The sequence below is a fragment of the Teleopsis dalmanni genome, chromosome 1 (assembly GCF_002237135.1).
Source record: "Teleopsis dalmanni isolate 2A chromosome 1, ASM223713v2, whole genome shotgun sequence".
NCBI lineage: Eukaryota > Metazoa > Arthropoda > Insecta > Diptera > Diopsidae > Teleopsis > Teleopsis dalmanni.
The window spans coordinates 169,532,304-169,548,383 of record NC_051846.1 but is presented as its reverse complement, the minus strand read 5'-3'; the positions used below and the strand labels follow the sequence as shown (position 1 = coordinate 169,548,383).

Sequence of the window (16,080 nt, the reverse complement as noted above, 5' to 3'; positions counted from 1 at the left end):
TTATATATACGAGTATATTATATACAAGTTTTATATACATTCATTTTAAATAAAAATGTTTGCATTAAGATTTAAAAATTTTTATTTTTTAAAATAGAGTAGCGCCGTTGGTTTTGAAGAACCCGATGAAATCGAACTTTTCGTACAAGATAGAACATTTTTGGGTGCAGTCAAAGCAGCTTTGCGTACCGTAAAGGGTTTCAATTGTCTTATTAAATGGGTACTCAATATTAAAAGTACAACACAACAATTCCTCGATGATATTGTAGCATGTGGAGGTACTGTATCTGCCCAATTACAAGCTGTCATAGACGCATGCAATGCTATAATTACCACTTGCAACAATATCATTGATGCTTGCGGTAGTGACGATGAAGGTGATGATAGTCCTAGTAAAAGCTGTACTCTGGCAGTAGTTAAGGGAATGGCCTCTTTGTACAAACAAACTAAGAATGTCATCAAATTGATCAAGAAAGTTCCAACTGTACCTGGACAATACGGTCAATGCGTTACTGATGCAACAAACAACCTTACCAGTTATTTCACCCAGTTCGTACCTAACATTAAACAATGCTCCAAATTGACTAGTTAAAATTATAAATTTTTCTATATGTGAGATAAATAAAAAAAAATTAATAAATATTACAATTCATTTACAGCAAACTTAAAAAAGCATTTATATATTTTCTTTTTTATATATTTTGTCATTTATCGTTTGTTCTTTGGAAAAAGATGTACCACTGAGTTTTCTCTTTACACAAAATATATAGTGAACTTCGATAGAACGTCAATAATCTATGCATAAAAATTAATGTTGGAATAAATATAACTACATAACATATAACTACTACTAACTACAAAAAAATAAAAGGCTCTTTTTAGAAAGAGGCTTTAACATACTTAAAATATAATTCCCCAACTACCTAACGGTACTATTGTCAAAGTACATTTAAATCTTACACTACATAACCCTTCTACTCCATACATATTATAGTCATTTTAATTCCAAAGCATCGTTCATAACAGCAATCTCAGTAGACTCAACCTTATTAAGCTTCACCGTTAGCTTAGATTTGGTTGAAGTGGCTGCCTTGTTTACTAAAGTTTATTTACCACAGATTTGTGTGGTAAATCTGTGGTAAATAGACTTTACCCAATTCTGGTGGTTAACGTAGTCTGCAGTGGTTAGCGTCTAAGTCCTTAATTTAACAGTTCTGTCAGCTTGGTAAGAAAAGAGATAGCAAAGATTTTCAATTTCCTCCGGCATTGACAATGGAGATAAAACTTAGATACTTCTAAGTTTTCAGACCCATAATCACAAAAGAAGTCATTAAAGGATAGAACGAGTCTTATCGCACGTCTTTCTAGCACGCAGTGACTCATTAGCACCGATGCCATTGTGCTGAGCAGATTCCGCTTTAGTTGTATCAGCTGTCTGGTACGTTTCTAGTTTAATTTGGACGAAGTATACCTCAAAATCTGTAAGGAATTTTAATTTGCCAATGTTTTTTTTAACTATACTCAGATATTATTATTCAAATATTCAAGAAATGAATGCCAGAAATCAGAGTGATAGTCTACCTTGCAATTACCTGAGATGTCCCTATGTTCATGTATCTATATGAGTTGAACATTGACTTGCTTGGCTAGCTCGCCAAGAGAAACCTATTATTCTCAAATTAATAACTATGTAGTTGAAGCGCTTACCAGATATTTAAGAGTACGATTTTTGTATCGGGCAACTTGTGGACAAGGATCCAATTTGGTGCATAGTGAGACGCTATTACTTCGACCTGAAGGACACTGCCGTAGTCTAGTAGTCAAAGTGTGATGCGAAGACACAATTTAAAGGAAAATATACAATTGCTTTTATTCAAAGTTTTCTTTCTAATTTTCTAAAACTATTCAAGATTCTTTATTAAAGAAATGAATTCATATATATATATATATATTTATAGCATTTTCTTTCTACTTTCAATATAAATTGTTTTACTAAGTTATCTTTTTTATGGCATCAGATTTCAAATGCTATTGTGATCTATTTCCCATATTTACATAAGACTATGGTTATAATGACTAATGACCATATTATTCAGAAAGTCATATGATGAATTATACTATATTTTTACGATCTTTGTCATATGTAAATATTTTCTTGTAAAAGTTGTAAATTTATTAGCAAACAACACTGTTTTTATTAAACTCTGAGGGCGCAAAAAGCCTCCCAATCATGACTACAGTTTAATTGATATTATTTCCTAGCTCTCATTCTAAAATGCATATTTGTTATATGACATTTATTCTATAATTTGTTACTATTCGATAATTGTTTAAAAAAATTAGTTTTAATTAATGAGTCACATTTACAAATGCCAAATGTATGATTTCGGAACATTTAAAGGAATCTATCACATAATCTTCTTGAAGTTCAGTCTGATGTACAGATAAAAATTAGTCGTTCCATTTCCTTACATCTCACTTTCGGTTTCTTCTTCCTTCTTGAACATAACACTCTTCATTTAAGTGCTATGCCATTTAGATGTTTCTAGCATGGTAGACTGTTGGGCAACTGGATTAGTTAGAATTCATGACGAATCACAAAAACAATAACAACGTTCTGTTGATATATAATATATATTCTATTTTATTTGTACTATGTTCTTATAATTTATCTTACCACAGCAAATGATTACTGCTATTAATAACTTTAAGTGTGTTGACTCGATAAATTTATTTAGAATGAAATTAATTTATTAAAATTTCTGAAATGATTTTGTTTGGAATATCTTGAATGGAATATCTTGACTGGACTCTGATTTGTGATTATCTCAACCAAATAACGAAAAACTGATAAAAAGAATTTATTAAATGCTATTGAGTATAAAAAGCTAGTGTTTTCCCTATATCATTGTAGTATTTCTACAGTTATCGTTAAAATGAAGTTCTTTACGTTCGCATTCATTGCAAGTCTTTGCTTCGTAGCTGTTTATGTATGTAATTTTGTAAATAATTTAATATCAAAATTAAATATAATTTATATTTGCAGTCAAGCTCCGCTGTTGTGGAAGAACCAATTGACATAAGTCTCGAATCGCTTGAATCCCTTGATTTCGATATTGATTTTTATGGCGAAGATAGAGGCTTTTACGGAACTCTTAAAAAGATCTTACGCGGTGTGAAAGGGTTGAATTGTCTTATTAAGGCTGTGCTGAATATACAAAATGTAACAGAAACATTCCTCACAGATGTGAAAGCATGTGGCGGTAATGTCTCCAAACAATTGAAAGCAGTTATTAGTGCTTGTAATGATATCATTAAGACCACCAATGAAATCCTAAATTTGAACGATACTATTTGTAATAATAGTGAAGACAGTCATTTGGATGAAGATGCTACAAACTCCAAGAAATGTATTGTGAAAGTCGCCAAAAAAATTGTGACCTTGAATAAGCAAATTAAGAAAGCAATAAAATTGATTAAGAAGGTCCCACAAGCTCCTGGTGATGCTGGCAAATGTGTCAATGATGCTTTGGATGAATTACAGAATTATTTCGTACAATTCAAACCAGCCGTTATTGAATGCTCCAAATTGACTAGTTAAGGTGTTAAAAAAATAAAAAAATTAAAAATGAATTGAAATAAAGAAAATGTGATGTATTGCAAATTTTAATTCTTTTTATTTAAACGCATAATTTGGGTGATAATAAAAAAAAATTATTGTTATAGTGAAAAAGAGGTGTCCGTTTAATAGAACATACCTTGTATTGAAGATAAAAAGTGGAGACTAGCAATGCTGCACGGTTTGTAAGAGCGTTCTTTTAATATAGCTTTCACTATAAATATATTCTATTATCATCATTGTTAGCTATTACAATCCGGTGTAATATATAGCTTAGCTATGACTCATAACTGTCCCGAGCCATGTCTCTATAACCTACTGTAACTCATGTAGGTCATCTAGCAATGAAGTTACTGTACACTTGGTGCCTCTTCGATGGGACCTTCAGCCTTAATTTCCACTTTTGTCAGCCATAGTCGAAAGCTGATACATGTTCTTTTTTGCTACAGGTCAACAACAATTGGGCTAATATTTCTTTAGCAGCGAGGTCTAGAGCGACCCCTGACTTAATTCATGTACTTAATTCATGGAAGTAAATCGTAAATATCTAAAGTATTATAGGTCTTAGTGACATATTGAGTTGTAGGATGACATGGAGTTAGGCTCGGACTGCCCTACAGAATCTCTTGTAGTACATATCTACTGGTGGTTGACAAAAAGATTATGGAACAGCTATTGTGTCAATGTCCTGGCTTAAGTTTTTGGGTGCAAAATTTTTATATCAATTTAATTCATAATTTAAAACCGTAAATAAAATAAATAAATAAATTTTCTAAATTTATTTAAATTTATATATATATATTTATTATTGTAATATAACAATCATAACAAATCAAAAAAAAAAAAATGAAATTATTTCTTATATAAATTAGGCATTAAAAAAAATAATAATAAATTAGCAAAATCGCAACAAGCAAATAGCAGCACCCAATCTTCTATTAACAAATACTATTTGCTCTATATTTTATATTCAAAATAGTTAAAAATTATAACATATTGCACCAAAGTTCCCATTGAAAATATTGATCATTCTGTGAAATGAATTAGCAAATTATTGATATAAATATATATAAAAAGAAATTTACACATAATAACTTAATAATTAATTAGTAAATTAAAATATTTCAATATTTTAAATATAAGCTAAAAATTAAAAAAAAATCATAATAAATTTTACAAAATGTTTGCTTAAATTAAAAAATAGTTTATAAAGTACACAAATAATCTTTTTTATATATATTCACATATAGTGATATATATGTATTGACTTATTATAAAAATAGTCAAAAAAAACATCATTTAATAAATAAACAGTTTCTTCATTATGTTTAAAACTGTCTTTAATTTTAATTCATTGCACTTCAATATATTTTTTTAAATAATACTAAATATTCGCATATTTCATAAGAGGCCCATTTGGATGATCAAAATACTCTCTAAACTAAACTCAGTCTGCTATTAGTTTTTCTTAACTGTGCTCGCCAAGGTATTATATTATCATTTGCATCGTCATCATCTTGAGATTTTTCGGTAAGTTTGTGCATATCATCTTCTATGGGCTTTTCATTGGTACCATTCATTTCAATACCACAATTATTTTCCTTATTGTTGCTCTGATAGGCTATAATGTCTGTTGTACAGGATACCATGCTGATGTTATCAATGGACATAGCACGATTTTTCAAACGCCAAGTTTCAGCTATACGATTATTCTCCTCTACTTTAGGTGTATAAATAGTGGCTCTATTATTAAAAAAAGTTTTTTTTTTAATATATTATGTATGTAGAGTGTGTGATACTGACTTTAATTTATTTTCAGTTTCTTCGCGTCGCGCCAATAAATCACGTTTCCATTGTGGTATTTGTGAGAGACGACGACTTTCCGCTTCCTTAGCCATGCGATCCTCGAAATCTTTTTTGGCACGTTCAGCTGCTTTTTTTGCTAACATTTGTCTCTTCCAATCTGGTATAACATTACCAGATGGATCCTTGTCAGGTATCTGCATATAGATCTTTGACAACTTATGAAGTGTCCGTCTTTTGGTTATTACTTAAATAAGTTACTTACTTGATCCACATAATTATTTGCCGTGAATTGTTTAGTTATTTCGGAATAGTGTTCAGAGTCCATACGATTAGCCATTTGCTTTTCTACCTTCATTTTTTTGATCCCCGGTATGTCCTTTGATATTTTAAGTTCCGCAATTAGGTCAGTTTTCAAATAAGTATCTGTAGTGGATGATAGACATTGCATGCTTAGACTGCGTGCAGGCATTTGAAATGGTTTAGGCGCTTTTTGTGTGTCCGTACGACGTAGCTAAAGTGAGGAGAGATGGTTTATATAATTGAATGGGTTGTTAAAAATTGTAATATCATTACCTGTACGCTATTTAAATCCTGTATAGATATAGCTGATAATGGTTGATGCTGTTTACGTGTCGCTGTATCGGGATTCGTAGGTGATGCAAGTGTGTTTATGGACTTCACTGTATTAAGTTTTTCGTTGTTGTTGTTGCTGCTGTAAATAAGCGGTTGCATTGGCATTGGAGGTGGTGGCGGAGGCTTGGGAGGTTCAAAACCAATCGGATGCTGATTAGATACTTGTATTTGCATATAATCCTCAGTATCAGTGGATCTAAAAAAAATTTTAGTTAACATTTAAATGTTTTGAATTTTAATTATTTTGTTTTAAATGAAATATCTTAAAGAAGAAATTGTAATTACAGATTTTAAAAATAGTTGATAAAGTTGAAATTAAAAAAATGGTATTAAAAAATACAAAAGTAGTAAAGATAATCTTCAATCTTTAGATTGGTATATTAATAACTTCATATAAATGATATGACACCTCTGAAGCTGTTTTAATAAATAATGTAAGCTAAAAGCCTAAAATTAACAAGTACAGATAAGAATCCTACAAGGATATGATAAGTCACCATTCTATTTACCTGTCAGAAATTAATATATTATTTAAAAAACCTTCTAGTAGTAAAAAACTTTTATTTTCAAATCGACTTTAATAATTGACTTTAACATTAAATTTAATATATGAATATTGTTTGAAATCAAAAAGTTTATGATATTAAATTTATATTTTTCAATTAGAATAAAAAAAAATGAGATTTAATTAATTAGAAGATGATTCGTCTCGAGTTGCAGAAGAGTCGAAAGGTTCCCAAATGTGCTACACAATACTTTGTATTCAGTATTTTTCGAAATGGAATATATAAATAAATATTAAAGGACCAAATTTTATTGCTGTCAAAAGAAGGAGACTTGAAAAAAAAACCATTTCACTTTAATTCCTCAGTATTCCAATTTTTATTCTAGCGATCCAACTTTGTCTATGGTTCCAGAGCTATATAAAACTCGAAGCGACTGTGAATTATGAATATACATTGAGCAAGACATATGTGAAGCACCTCCTTCATATACCTCACATAACTCTGTGGTAAATGTGATCTGCTGCAAAGTCTTAATGACATTATCATGTCTATAAAGGAGTATTAAAGGAGTTCAACATATTTCTACAATTTAAGAGTACCCATTTTTTATACATATATCAATCTTATATTTAATCGTTCTACATACGAAGAATTTAAAATTTATATGTGGGATGCTAGAGGTATTACCCTATTTTTCAGTTGTTCTGAATATATTTTTAAGCTATAAGGAATGAAAGTGTTATAATTATAATTAGTTATAATTAGTCTTTTATTTTGAATTGATTTTTTTTATTAGATGAAGCACTGTTGGATCAATTTGAATGGGACGGATAGAGTAGTGCTTAAGGTATGCAACGTTAAACTGCACCCTGATGGAATGAAATGATGGTGGTTCTTACGCTTTTTATATTAAATTAGCTTTAAACCAAAGGGCTTAATAGGTCGGTAATTGAAAAAGCAATTAAGTAGTATCTAAAGTAGAAACTATGTTAAGTATAGTACAGTCAAAAGATTTTTCTAGGTTCAGTAAATTTTATGTAATACGATTCAGTAACATCGATACTTCGATGACCATATGAACCCATTAGATTATATGAGTGTTTGGCCCGCATTATATATTATACAACAAGTAAATTAAACGGTAAAAACTTACATATTTTATGAGGACGTGACTTACACATAATTGCTTAAAAAATTATAAAAAAAACTCTATGCTCTATTATAAAAATATATAATATCTTCTTTCGAAACAGCGAATTGAGTGAAGATATTTTTAAATCCAAAAGTTTAAATTCCAATGAAGTGAATTTTATTGAATTAAAAAACATAACCTGAACATCTGTCATTATATTGTTAATATATCCAGTTTGAAGCACATGAACCTGCTATTCTTGATGTTACCTCACAACTTTTCTAATCTTTAGTTTAGAAATCAGATAGTTCAGAAACCAAACTATCTTCTTAAAAATGATAAGCTCAAAATAGTTGCCTATATAAGTGAACTGGATCAACATTATTCCACTTTACCTATCTACGTCCTCAGATATGTAAATTACTTGATATAGAATATCAATAAAATCATATAAATTATGTAAGGATATGATATATAATATATATCATATGATTATACTTTATCCTTTGATCCTTAAAAGAGTAAATATAAGCCTAAGTTATGCACGACACCAAGTTTATATTTTCTGAGTTTGACTTCGATATATAGTAAGACACTTCGTGTTCAGTCTCATTTACGACAGATAGTTTGATAAATACTTGACATTAAATTTCTCAATAGCGCATTTAGCGTTATTAACTTATTAAAAATAAATTAATTTAATTATTATTTATTACACTTTCTCTTTTTTTTTGTTATGTTATGATTATTTAGTTTCTATGAGTTTTCTGCTGACCTCTTCCAAGTGCGGCGTGTTCGTAGTATCATCGCGTTCAACACTGACTGATTCCAGATGAATTGAAAAAATTAAATAAAGTAAACCAAAATTGGAAAATTTTGGCAAATCTCTGTTTCAAGTGAAAGATACACAAATGCAGCAGCGGAGATGCAATGGCGTGTTTTGTGGCTTAAACACGCATAATTTCATGCACACTTAAACGAAAATGAAGCGTTTCAGCTGCCGGTGAAGGGGTATGAGTGTTGTAAACTCAGCTTAAAACTTAGCTTAAAACTCAGCTGCACTAATTACATTTCAAAGCCATACATTTTAACTGAATAATAACGAGTTTTTTATTGCATTTATTTTATTTCTAATTAAAAACAAAAGATTTGCAAAAAAAGAATCAACAAATTCGTTGCAAGAAACGGAGCAAAACCACTTTTTTTTTTAAATTAAATTTAAACATTCATACCCAATAGCTGGAAGTATTGATGTGGCATTGTTTCTTCATATACTCATACTACTTCTAATAATCATAATAAATAGACTCATAGATAGACTCACCTGGCAGATGAGGGGCACGAACGCTTGTCGCTGATGCTCTTCAAATATTCTGACGGCTTGATGAGATGTGTTACACCGTCTTGTGAGTTATTTGGAAAGCTTGGCGGTACAAATGGCAATACAAGTTGTTTGTTTACTAAATTGGGACCGCCTGGTCGGGTGCCTTGTCCATTCAAGCCATTGGGATTACTGTAGCCATATTGCAGTTGCTGCAATTCATAATGATCCTCAGCGGATGAGCCATAGATTTGTTGATGCTGTTGTTGTTGATGTTGGTAGTGATGTGCATGCATCTGGTGCTGTTGGTAGCTGACATTGACTTGCTGATAGTGGGCCTGGTAATTGCCGTTCTGTTGATGATTACTGCGCTGTGCATTGTTGCTACTGTTGTTATGTCCATAGATGTGATTCTGATGTGACGGATGCTGATTGCTATGGCCAAGTTCATTATGTACGCTGCCAGCAACTGCTATTGTACCATTTGCTACGGCATTTGTTGTTTGAAGAGTTGCGCTGCTATTCAGCAACTTGGCTTTCTTGTTCGCTGAAATTGAACCAATTTATTTATGAGTTGCATTAACAAACTTCAACAAATATTTTCGTTGTTTCGTTTAACGATTTTGTGTATTGTTAAAGATTTATTTGCTTTTACGTTTTCGTTATGGTAATTTTAACATTCAAATAATAGAAAGTATTGCTAGACATTAGTAAAAAATATTTCTCAAGCGCTTAATGACTGCAGTTATCACCTTCACTTCAAAAATTGCAAGCAATTGTTTCACAAAACTAATTTAAATAAATTTAACCCAAAACAAAAAAATTATGCAAATCATTAATAGAAATTTTTAACATGATGAAGTGTAAATACATATTGTAATGATTCAGTAGAAAAAAATGTTTGCAAATTGTTTTTATAAGATTTTCACACAGTTACTTTAAAGCCAGTAGCTTTAAACGATATGATGTATAAGGTTGGTCTTGACTTAAAAAGATAAGATGGGATACTGCGATGGGTATGAAAATTTACAGGCGACACTGCGATTAGTATAAAAAATCTACAATGATCACAGTGTACCGTCACACCAGAATGCCCGAAAAGGATTCTGGATCTTTTTACTTTACAATATGGAAAAGAATTACAAATTATTTTTATAAGATTTTCACATAGTTACTTTAAAGCCAGTAGCTTAAAACGATATAAAGTTATAGATTAATTTTAACTTTAAAAAACTATGTCTAATGATGTGAAACTGCGATTGGTATGAAAATCAATAGGGGATAATGCGATTATAGTGAAAGATGTGGAGTGATCACAATGTTCAGCACACTAAAATCCAAGAATCTTCTTATTGCGAAGGATGGAAAAATTAAAAATTATTTTTATAAGATTTTCACAGCACTTTAGAGCCAGTAGCTTTAAACGATAAGAAGTCTAAGGTTAGTTTTTACTTTAAAAAGTTATGTCTTTTAAGGTGGGACACTGCGATTAGTATAAAAGATCTACAATGATCACAGTGTACTGTTACACCAGAATGCCCGAAAAGGATTCTGGATCTTTTTAATTTACAAGATGGAAAAGAATTATAAATTATTTTTATAAGATTTTTACACAGCTACTTTAAAGCCAATAGTTTTAAACAACAGCAAGGCTAAGGTTAGTTTTGATTTTAAAAAACTATGTCTAATAAAATGGAATACTCAGATTCGTACAGAAATTCTACAATGATAATAGTGTTTTGCTCTATTGAAAGCGAAAAATAGAAGATGCTAATGCCAATTCGAATGTCTAGTTTAAAAGGCCTACAGCACATAGGGACTTTAGATTGATTAGAAAAGAAGTTGGAAGCCTGATTCTTCATATGCAGCATCTTCAAAATGCAAAAAGCGGACGGCGTCTGCAATAATAAGGGAATGTAATTACTTCTTCACCCATTTAGTTATTTCGAACTAACAGATTTTTAGGTCGCCCTTTAGGGTAATTGTGCTTATAATTTCAATTCAAATTATACTAAAACGCATTGTCTACTCCTTTATCTTGGAAAAACTTTAGTGGTGAATTGACACAACGACTTGTTAACGTTTTTACGGTAAAATCAGGGAAAAAAGTTCCAAATTATCTTCGGATACATAAAATTGTGATACCATATATATGCTATACCGCATGGTATTATCACTAAAAATTAAGTGCTTGAAAATACATAAATAATTCAGTATAGTTAAATTGATATAGTTAAAGATATATATATTAAATAATATACCATATATTCTCAACACCATAACCTATATAGAGGGTGAAGCAATATCTCCTGAATTTGAAAATTGTGAATATTAATACTGTCTTTCATTTTAAAGATTTTTCGCACAAAGGCAATTTCTCTTTCTGCAACTTTAATATAGTATTTTTCAAAGGAAGTGAATTGAATAATATGGAATTCATAGAGCCCGCCAATCCCTGAGAGAAAATTTAAGGAATCTGACAGTTGCAGATTTTAAGAAATTTTAGAAGCTTAAACCAAACAAAAGACTTTTGGATAGCACTGTTACGTTTGAAGAGTTTCTTCAGGGATGTCATAATATATATCATATGTATTACCATAAATTTGGACAAAGGCAAAGGTCACAAAGAAGCTTAAATAATAGCTGAAATACATATAATCTGGGATATATATGTATGATTTATATAGTTTTGGACACCTTTATTATGTCAGAAGTAAACTTAACATATGCTTCATTTTAAAGGGTATAAATGGATGAAGAGTATTAAAACTACAGTACAGCCAAAGCAAACTTTTTTGTAATTAGTTATAAGAAATTGAGTAAATAAAAATATATTATACTCTCTTAATAGATTTGGGATTTATTGGCAAAAAAGAACATTGACATGGTCTGGAATGTTGATATGATAAAAGCAGAACTTATCTCCAATTCTCAAGTCGTTAATATTCAACATCAATCCAGTGAGTATTTAGATTAAATAACCACTTTCAACAATTTTTAATATATATTTGTGTAAGGCTATATAACGTGTATACATAATCTATTTATATAGTTTATTGAATAAATATCCCTCTTTTAAATACAGATAGAGTGCAAAAACAAATCCAGATTATATTTTGCGTATTAATTAAATATATATTATAAACCTATTTTGATTTTGATTTGGAGGTTATCTGAAGAAAAATATGTCAAAATCTAAATGTAATTTTTTTAAATCAAGTTAAAATAGTACTTGACAAGTAATTGATTAAAATCAAAATGGTATGTATTTATAGACATATCTGTAATTTTGGGTATAAAAGCTCAGTTTATAGGTTTACTCTTAAATATTCTGAAAGTGTATTTGCACCTAAGTAGACAAAATGAAAATTTTCTTAATCGCCTTTGTTGCCAGTCTGTCTCTGTTGACTGTAAATGTAAGTACTTTTAACTAAATAAGCATATAAATCATATATAAATTTTAAATATTCACATATATTATAATATATAGGCTGGATTATTGCCATCATTTCATTCACCCTTGATCGACGCAGCAGTTCACCATTATAAAACGGCAAATTGCGTTGTCCAGAACACTCTTGAAGTACAAAATGTAGCACAGAATTTCTTAGATGAAATCGTCGGTTGTGGTACCAATGTTTCTGAGGAGTGGTTTGCTATTATCGATGCTTGTGTTGCTATAATTGAGACCTGCCAAAAAATTATTCGTTTACATGAATCAACCTGTAGCGACATTAAGAATCCATCAACTATTTGTGTTCTCCTTTTCTCCAAGGATGTGGCAGTATTGAAGAAGCAAGCTGATACTGCAGCAACTCTATTTAAGCAATTGGAAGAATTGCCACATGTCACTACTTTATGCGGTGGAACTGCTGTGAATCATGTCTCAGATTATTTTACACAATTTTCCGCTAATGTCGGAATTTGCGCCAATTAAATTTTGTTTAAATATGAACAGCAAATAAAACTGTTAAATAAGAATCAGTCGCAATCTGTAGATGTCTTTATTGCATTCAAAATAAAATAATTTTGTCAAAAGGATTTCTCAGGCATTGGCGGGGTCTATGAATTCTTTTTTTTATATTAATATGTTTAGATATTTACTATTATTTATTAAAAATATATGGCATCTATTTTATAAAAATAGAGAGTTTCTATTTTATAAAAATAGAGGGTTTCTATTTTATTAAAACAGTGGGGTTTTATTTTATAAAAATAGAGGGCATTTATTTTTAAAAATATTTAAAAAACTTTCTATGGCAATGTTAATGAGTGTTGTCAATTTTCTGTTCTATTGAGAAACTGATGTCCAAACTGGTTAAGTATATCATAAATAGAATAATATCTATGATCACCGAACACACAATTTAAAAGAATTCATGAAATTCCATAGTTTACAACAACTCTTTAAGTTAAGTACAGAAAGATATATCAATGCAATAGAAGAACCTGGACACTTGTTTAGGCTATGCGGGTAAAGCCTATATTATATATTTTGGACACTTATGGAATTCCATTAAATAATACTCAGTACAACTCAATATTACAGTAGACAATGAGAAACCCCAGAATGAAATAGACGTTTATCAATAAATAATACTCAATACAACTCAATGTCATAGTGGATATAAAGAAAAGCATTTCATATAAAAACTTGGTACCTTGTAAGATAACATTGTATCTAACACCTTTTTTAATAGATCGTATAGAACAAATTCATGAGTTTATTATATTGATATACTTTAGTAAGTAAAATGGAGCATTATTTTTATGCATACCAAAAAGTGGCCTTATTCGAAAAAGTGAAATAGAATTAAAAATGCATAGTAAAGATAAAACAACAAGAGTAACATATATAATAAGTATGTTATATGAGCAATGACAACATATTGATATTAATACAACTAAATATTTTTTATCACAGATCAGGTACACATGTGCCATAAATTTTATGGAGCATGTGGAACTATTGTGATTTGTTTTTTAATCCATTTAAAAAAAAAATTCGAATATTTCTTAAGATCACTGATGATAAGTACTAAGCAATACTCGAAATAGTGTTGTATGGTCAGCCAAACTTCAATAAACTAACTAAAACTTTTGTTGTTGTCTTTTTATTTCTATTTGAATTCTTGTAACAAATTCAATTGTTTTTAAAGGGGTGTTAATGTGTAACATTATTATATGTTTAATAAACATATTTCATACAAACATTATTTATTATTAAAGTTACTATAACAATTTGAAATCGGAGACCTGGCTTATATGTTAAAATTTTCTACATCTGAGCAGGTCGATTAAATTTACATCAACGATCATGTAGGTGAATGTTTGACTGACATTGAATGTTACGCATAGACGCTTTGGTCCTCAATGATATTAGCTAGAGATTTGAAATGAAACCCATAGGGGCCATAAGGAAATTCGTATTCACAATTTGAAAGATTTTATTGAAACTCATTCCACCGTGAGTAATTTGAGGCTTAAGCTTTAAGTAGAAACAAACAAATCCACAGATGTATAGACAGGTACAACTGAGGTAAAATAATATTTTTAAGTAAACTACTGATATATACTTCATATGTATACTTTCATATTCTGTTAGGGGATGTCAAGTAATACAAAATATAGAGTAGTATTATCAAAGTAGTAAAGTTAAGTAGTAAGAGACTTTATGTAATAGATGGTTTAAAGTCCATCAAATGTTATTTTATTAAGAAAACTCGTATTTCTTTGAAGATATTTTATTTAAACATTTATACAAAACAATTTAACTATCAAATAATTGTTTTTTATGTTTAATCTTAGACGTCACATAATATATACTTGTGATATGCTTATAAACTGTCAATTAACACTTGAGCACTATTTTGATGAACATTATTTACTGTTGTTTCTTCGTTCAATTGGGAAATTCATTTGATATAATAATTTATTTATATATACATTAATTTGATGAATTTATTTTTTTTAGTTATCACATAAAAAATCTTATCAGTAAAGAAATTGAAAAATAATTTCTTTGCTTGTAGTATTTAAGTAGTTCAATAAACGTGTTTGGATTAAAAATTTGATTGGGTTTCATTTAAGTGAAATAAGACTCATTTAAGTTTTATTCAAGATAATTAATGTATTTTTAGTATAAATAATATATTGCATATTTTCCATATTAAAAATAAATCTGGTTTATAGAGTGTATTAATCTTAAAATGACAAGTAATGGTTTTAAGTCATATTAATATTATGGTAAGGATTACATTTTAATTTTAATGGGATTTACTAAAGTTTATTTAATTAATATTTTAATATAATATAAAATTTTTAATTTTTTATCTTTAATAATATATTTTAAAAGATAAATATCAAATGTAAAAAGTGTTAAGTTGAAAACGAATATAATTAAGCATTAACAGTTTTAAGTTAATTAACGATATGAATTAATGAGGATTAATTTTAAAGTATAAGGTTTACTTTAATGGTTTGTAATAGTGTTGAGCTACAAATGATTATAATACTAATAGTATTTAATAGTTTTAAGTTAAATAACGTTATTAGCAATATTCCGAAATATCGAAAACAGCTTATGGTCAGCCAAAAATTCAATTAATTAAAATATTTAAAAAATAATTTTTTGTTGTTTACTTCTGTTCAAAAACCTCTTTATAACGTTATTAGTTAATAAGGATTAAATTTATTGAGTTGAGATTTGCTTTAGTGGTTGAATTTTTTCATTTCTTGATTGTAAATATCACAAGGCAACATTTTTTAAAATTGCATTGTCATATAATGATTACAATATATAAGGTTTTAGTTTTCATTTTACCGAGATTTACCGAAGCGGTTCCATTAATTAAATCTTGGTTAATAAAATTAAACTTAAAGCCAAATTACGTTTGTAATTGATAAGATTTAAGTTTTAATTTTAATAGTATTTAATGAAGTGGTTAAATTAATTACAATTTATTCAATAAAATTATTTCTTTTTTAATCTGATTGTTGATTTCAAAGAGATGATAACATTTTGGGCTTAGAAAAATTTTGGGTCTCATAATTTATTTGAAAA

At 29.1% G+C, this 16,080-nt stretch overlaps 4 protein-coding genes across 4 annotated transcripts in view; 3 read left to right on the top strand and 1 right to left on the bottom strand.

Annotated features, from left to right (window-relative positions):
* Positions 1-648, top strand: part of LOC119666690 — a 63,459-nt gene extending 62,811 nt beyond the window's left edge. Inside the window, exon 4 of the mRNA XM_038075972.1 lies at positions 98-648. Coding sequence (XP_037931900.1) covers positions 98-592 — 495 coding nt within the window. The 3' untranslated portion in view covers positions 593-648. The remainder of the gene's footprint in view (positions 1-97) is intronic.
* Positions 649-2,906: 2,258 nt separating this feature from the next.
* LOC119670259 lies at positions 2,907-3,638 on the top strand. The gene is made up of 2 exons (XM_038080452.1): positions 2,907-2,990; positions 3,047-3,638. Exons 1-2 carry the CDS (start codon positions 2,937-2,939, stop codon positions 3,599-3,601), a joined length of 609 nt encoding a protein of 202 aa, XP_037936380.1. The 5' UTR covers positions 2,907-2,936; the 3' UTR covers positions 3,602-3,638.
* A 1,405-nt stretch (positions 3,639-5,043) lies between these two features.
* LOC119670246 lies at positions 5,044-9,565 on the bottom strand. The gene is made up of 5 exons (XM_038080428.1): positions 9,021-9,565; positions 5,999-6,254; positions 5,688-5,936; positions 5,423-5,631; positions 5,044-5,362 (listed from the first exon to the last, which is right to left on the bottom strand). Exons 1-5 carry the CDS (start codon positions 9,311-9,313, stop codon positions 5,056-5,058), a joined length of 1,314 nt encoding a protein of 437 aa, XP_037936356.1. The 5' UTR covers positions 9,314-9,565; the 3' UTR covers positions 5,044-5,055.
* A 2,756-nt stretch (positions 9,566-12,321) lies between these two features.
* LOC119670236 lies at positions 12,322-13,008 on the top strand. Its single transcript, XM_038080417.1, has 2 exons — positions 12,322-12,433; positions 12,508-13,008. Exons 1-2 carry the CDS (start codon positions 12,380-12,382, stop codon positions 12,952-12,954), a joined length of 501 nt encoding a protein of 166 aa, XP_037936345.1. The 5' UTR covers positions 12,322-12,379; the 3' UTR covers positions 12,955-13,008.
* Positions 13,009-16,080: the final 3,072 nt, after the last annotated feature.

Excerpts from the sequence above, each read along its gene's own strand:
- LOC119670259 (XM_038080452.1), top strand. The coding sequence starts at position 2,937 with ATGAAGTTCTTTACGTTCGCATTCATTGCAAGTCTTTGCTTCGTAGCT. Across the intron at positions 2,991-3,046 it reads TTTGCTTCGTAGCTGTTTAT|TCAAGCTCCGCTGTTGTGGA; the intron begins GTATGTAATTTT and ends TTATATTTGCAG.
- LOC119670246 (XM_038080428.1), bottom strand. The coding sequence starts at position 9,313 with ATGCATGCACATCACTACCAACATCAACAACAACAGCATCAACAAATC. Across the intron at positions 5,937-5,998 it reads AGGATTTAAATAGCGTACAG|CTACGTCGTACGGACACACA; the intron begins GTAATGATATTA and ends TCCTCACTTTAG. Across the intron at positions 5,363-5,422 it reads GAAACTGAAAATAAATTAAA|AGCCACTATTTATACACCTA; the intron begins GTCAGTATCACA and ends TTTTAATAATAG.
- LOC119670236 (XM_038080417.1), top strand. The coding sequence starts at position 12,380 with ATGAAAATTTTCTTAATCGCCTTTGTTGCCAGTCTGTCTCTGTTGACT. Across the intron at positions 12,434-12,507 it reads TGTCTCTGTTGACTGTAAAT|GCTGGATTATTGCCATCATT; the intron begins GTAAGTACTTTT and ends TATAATATATAG.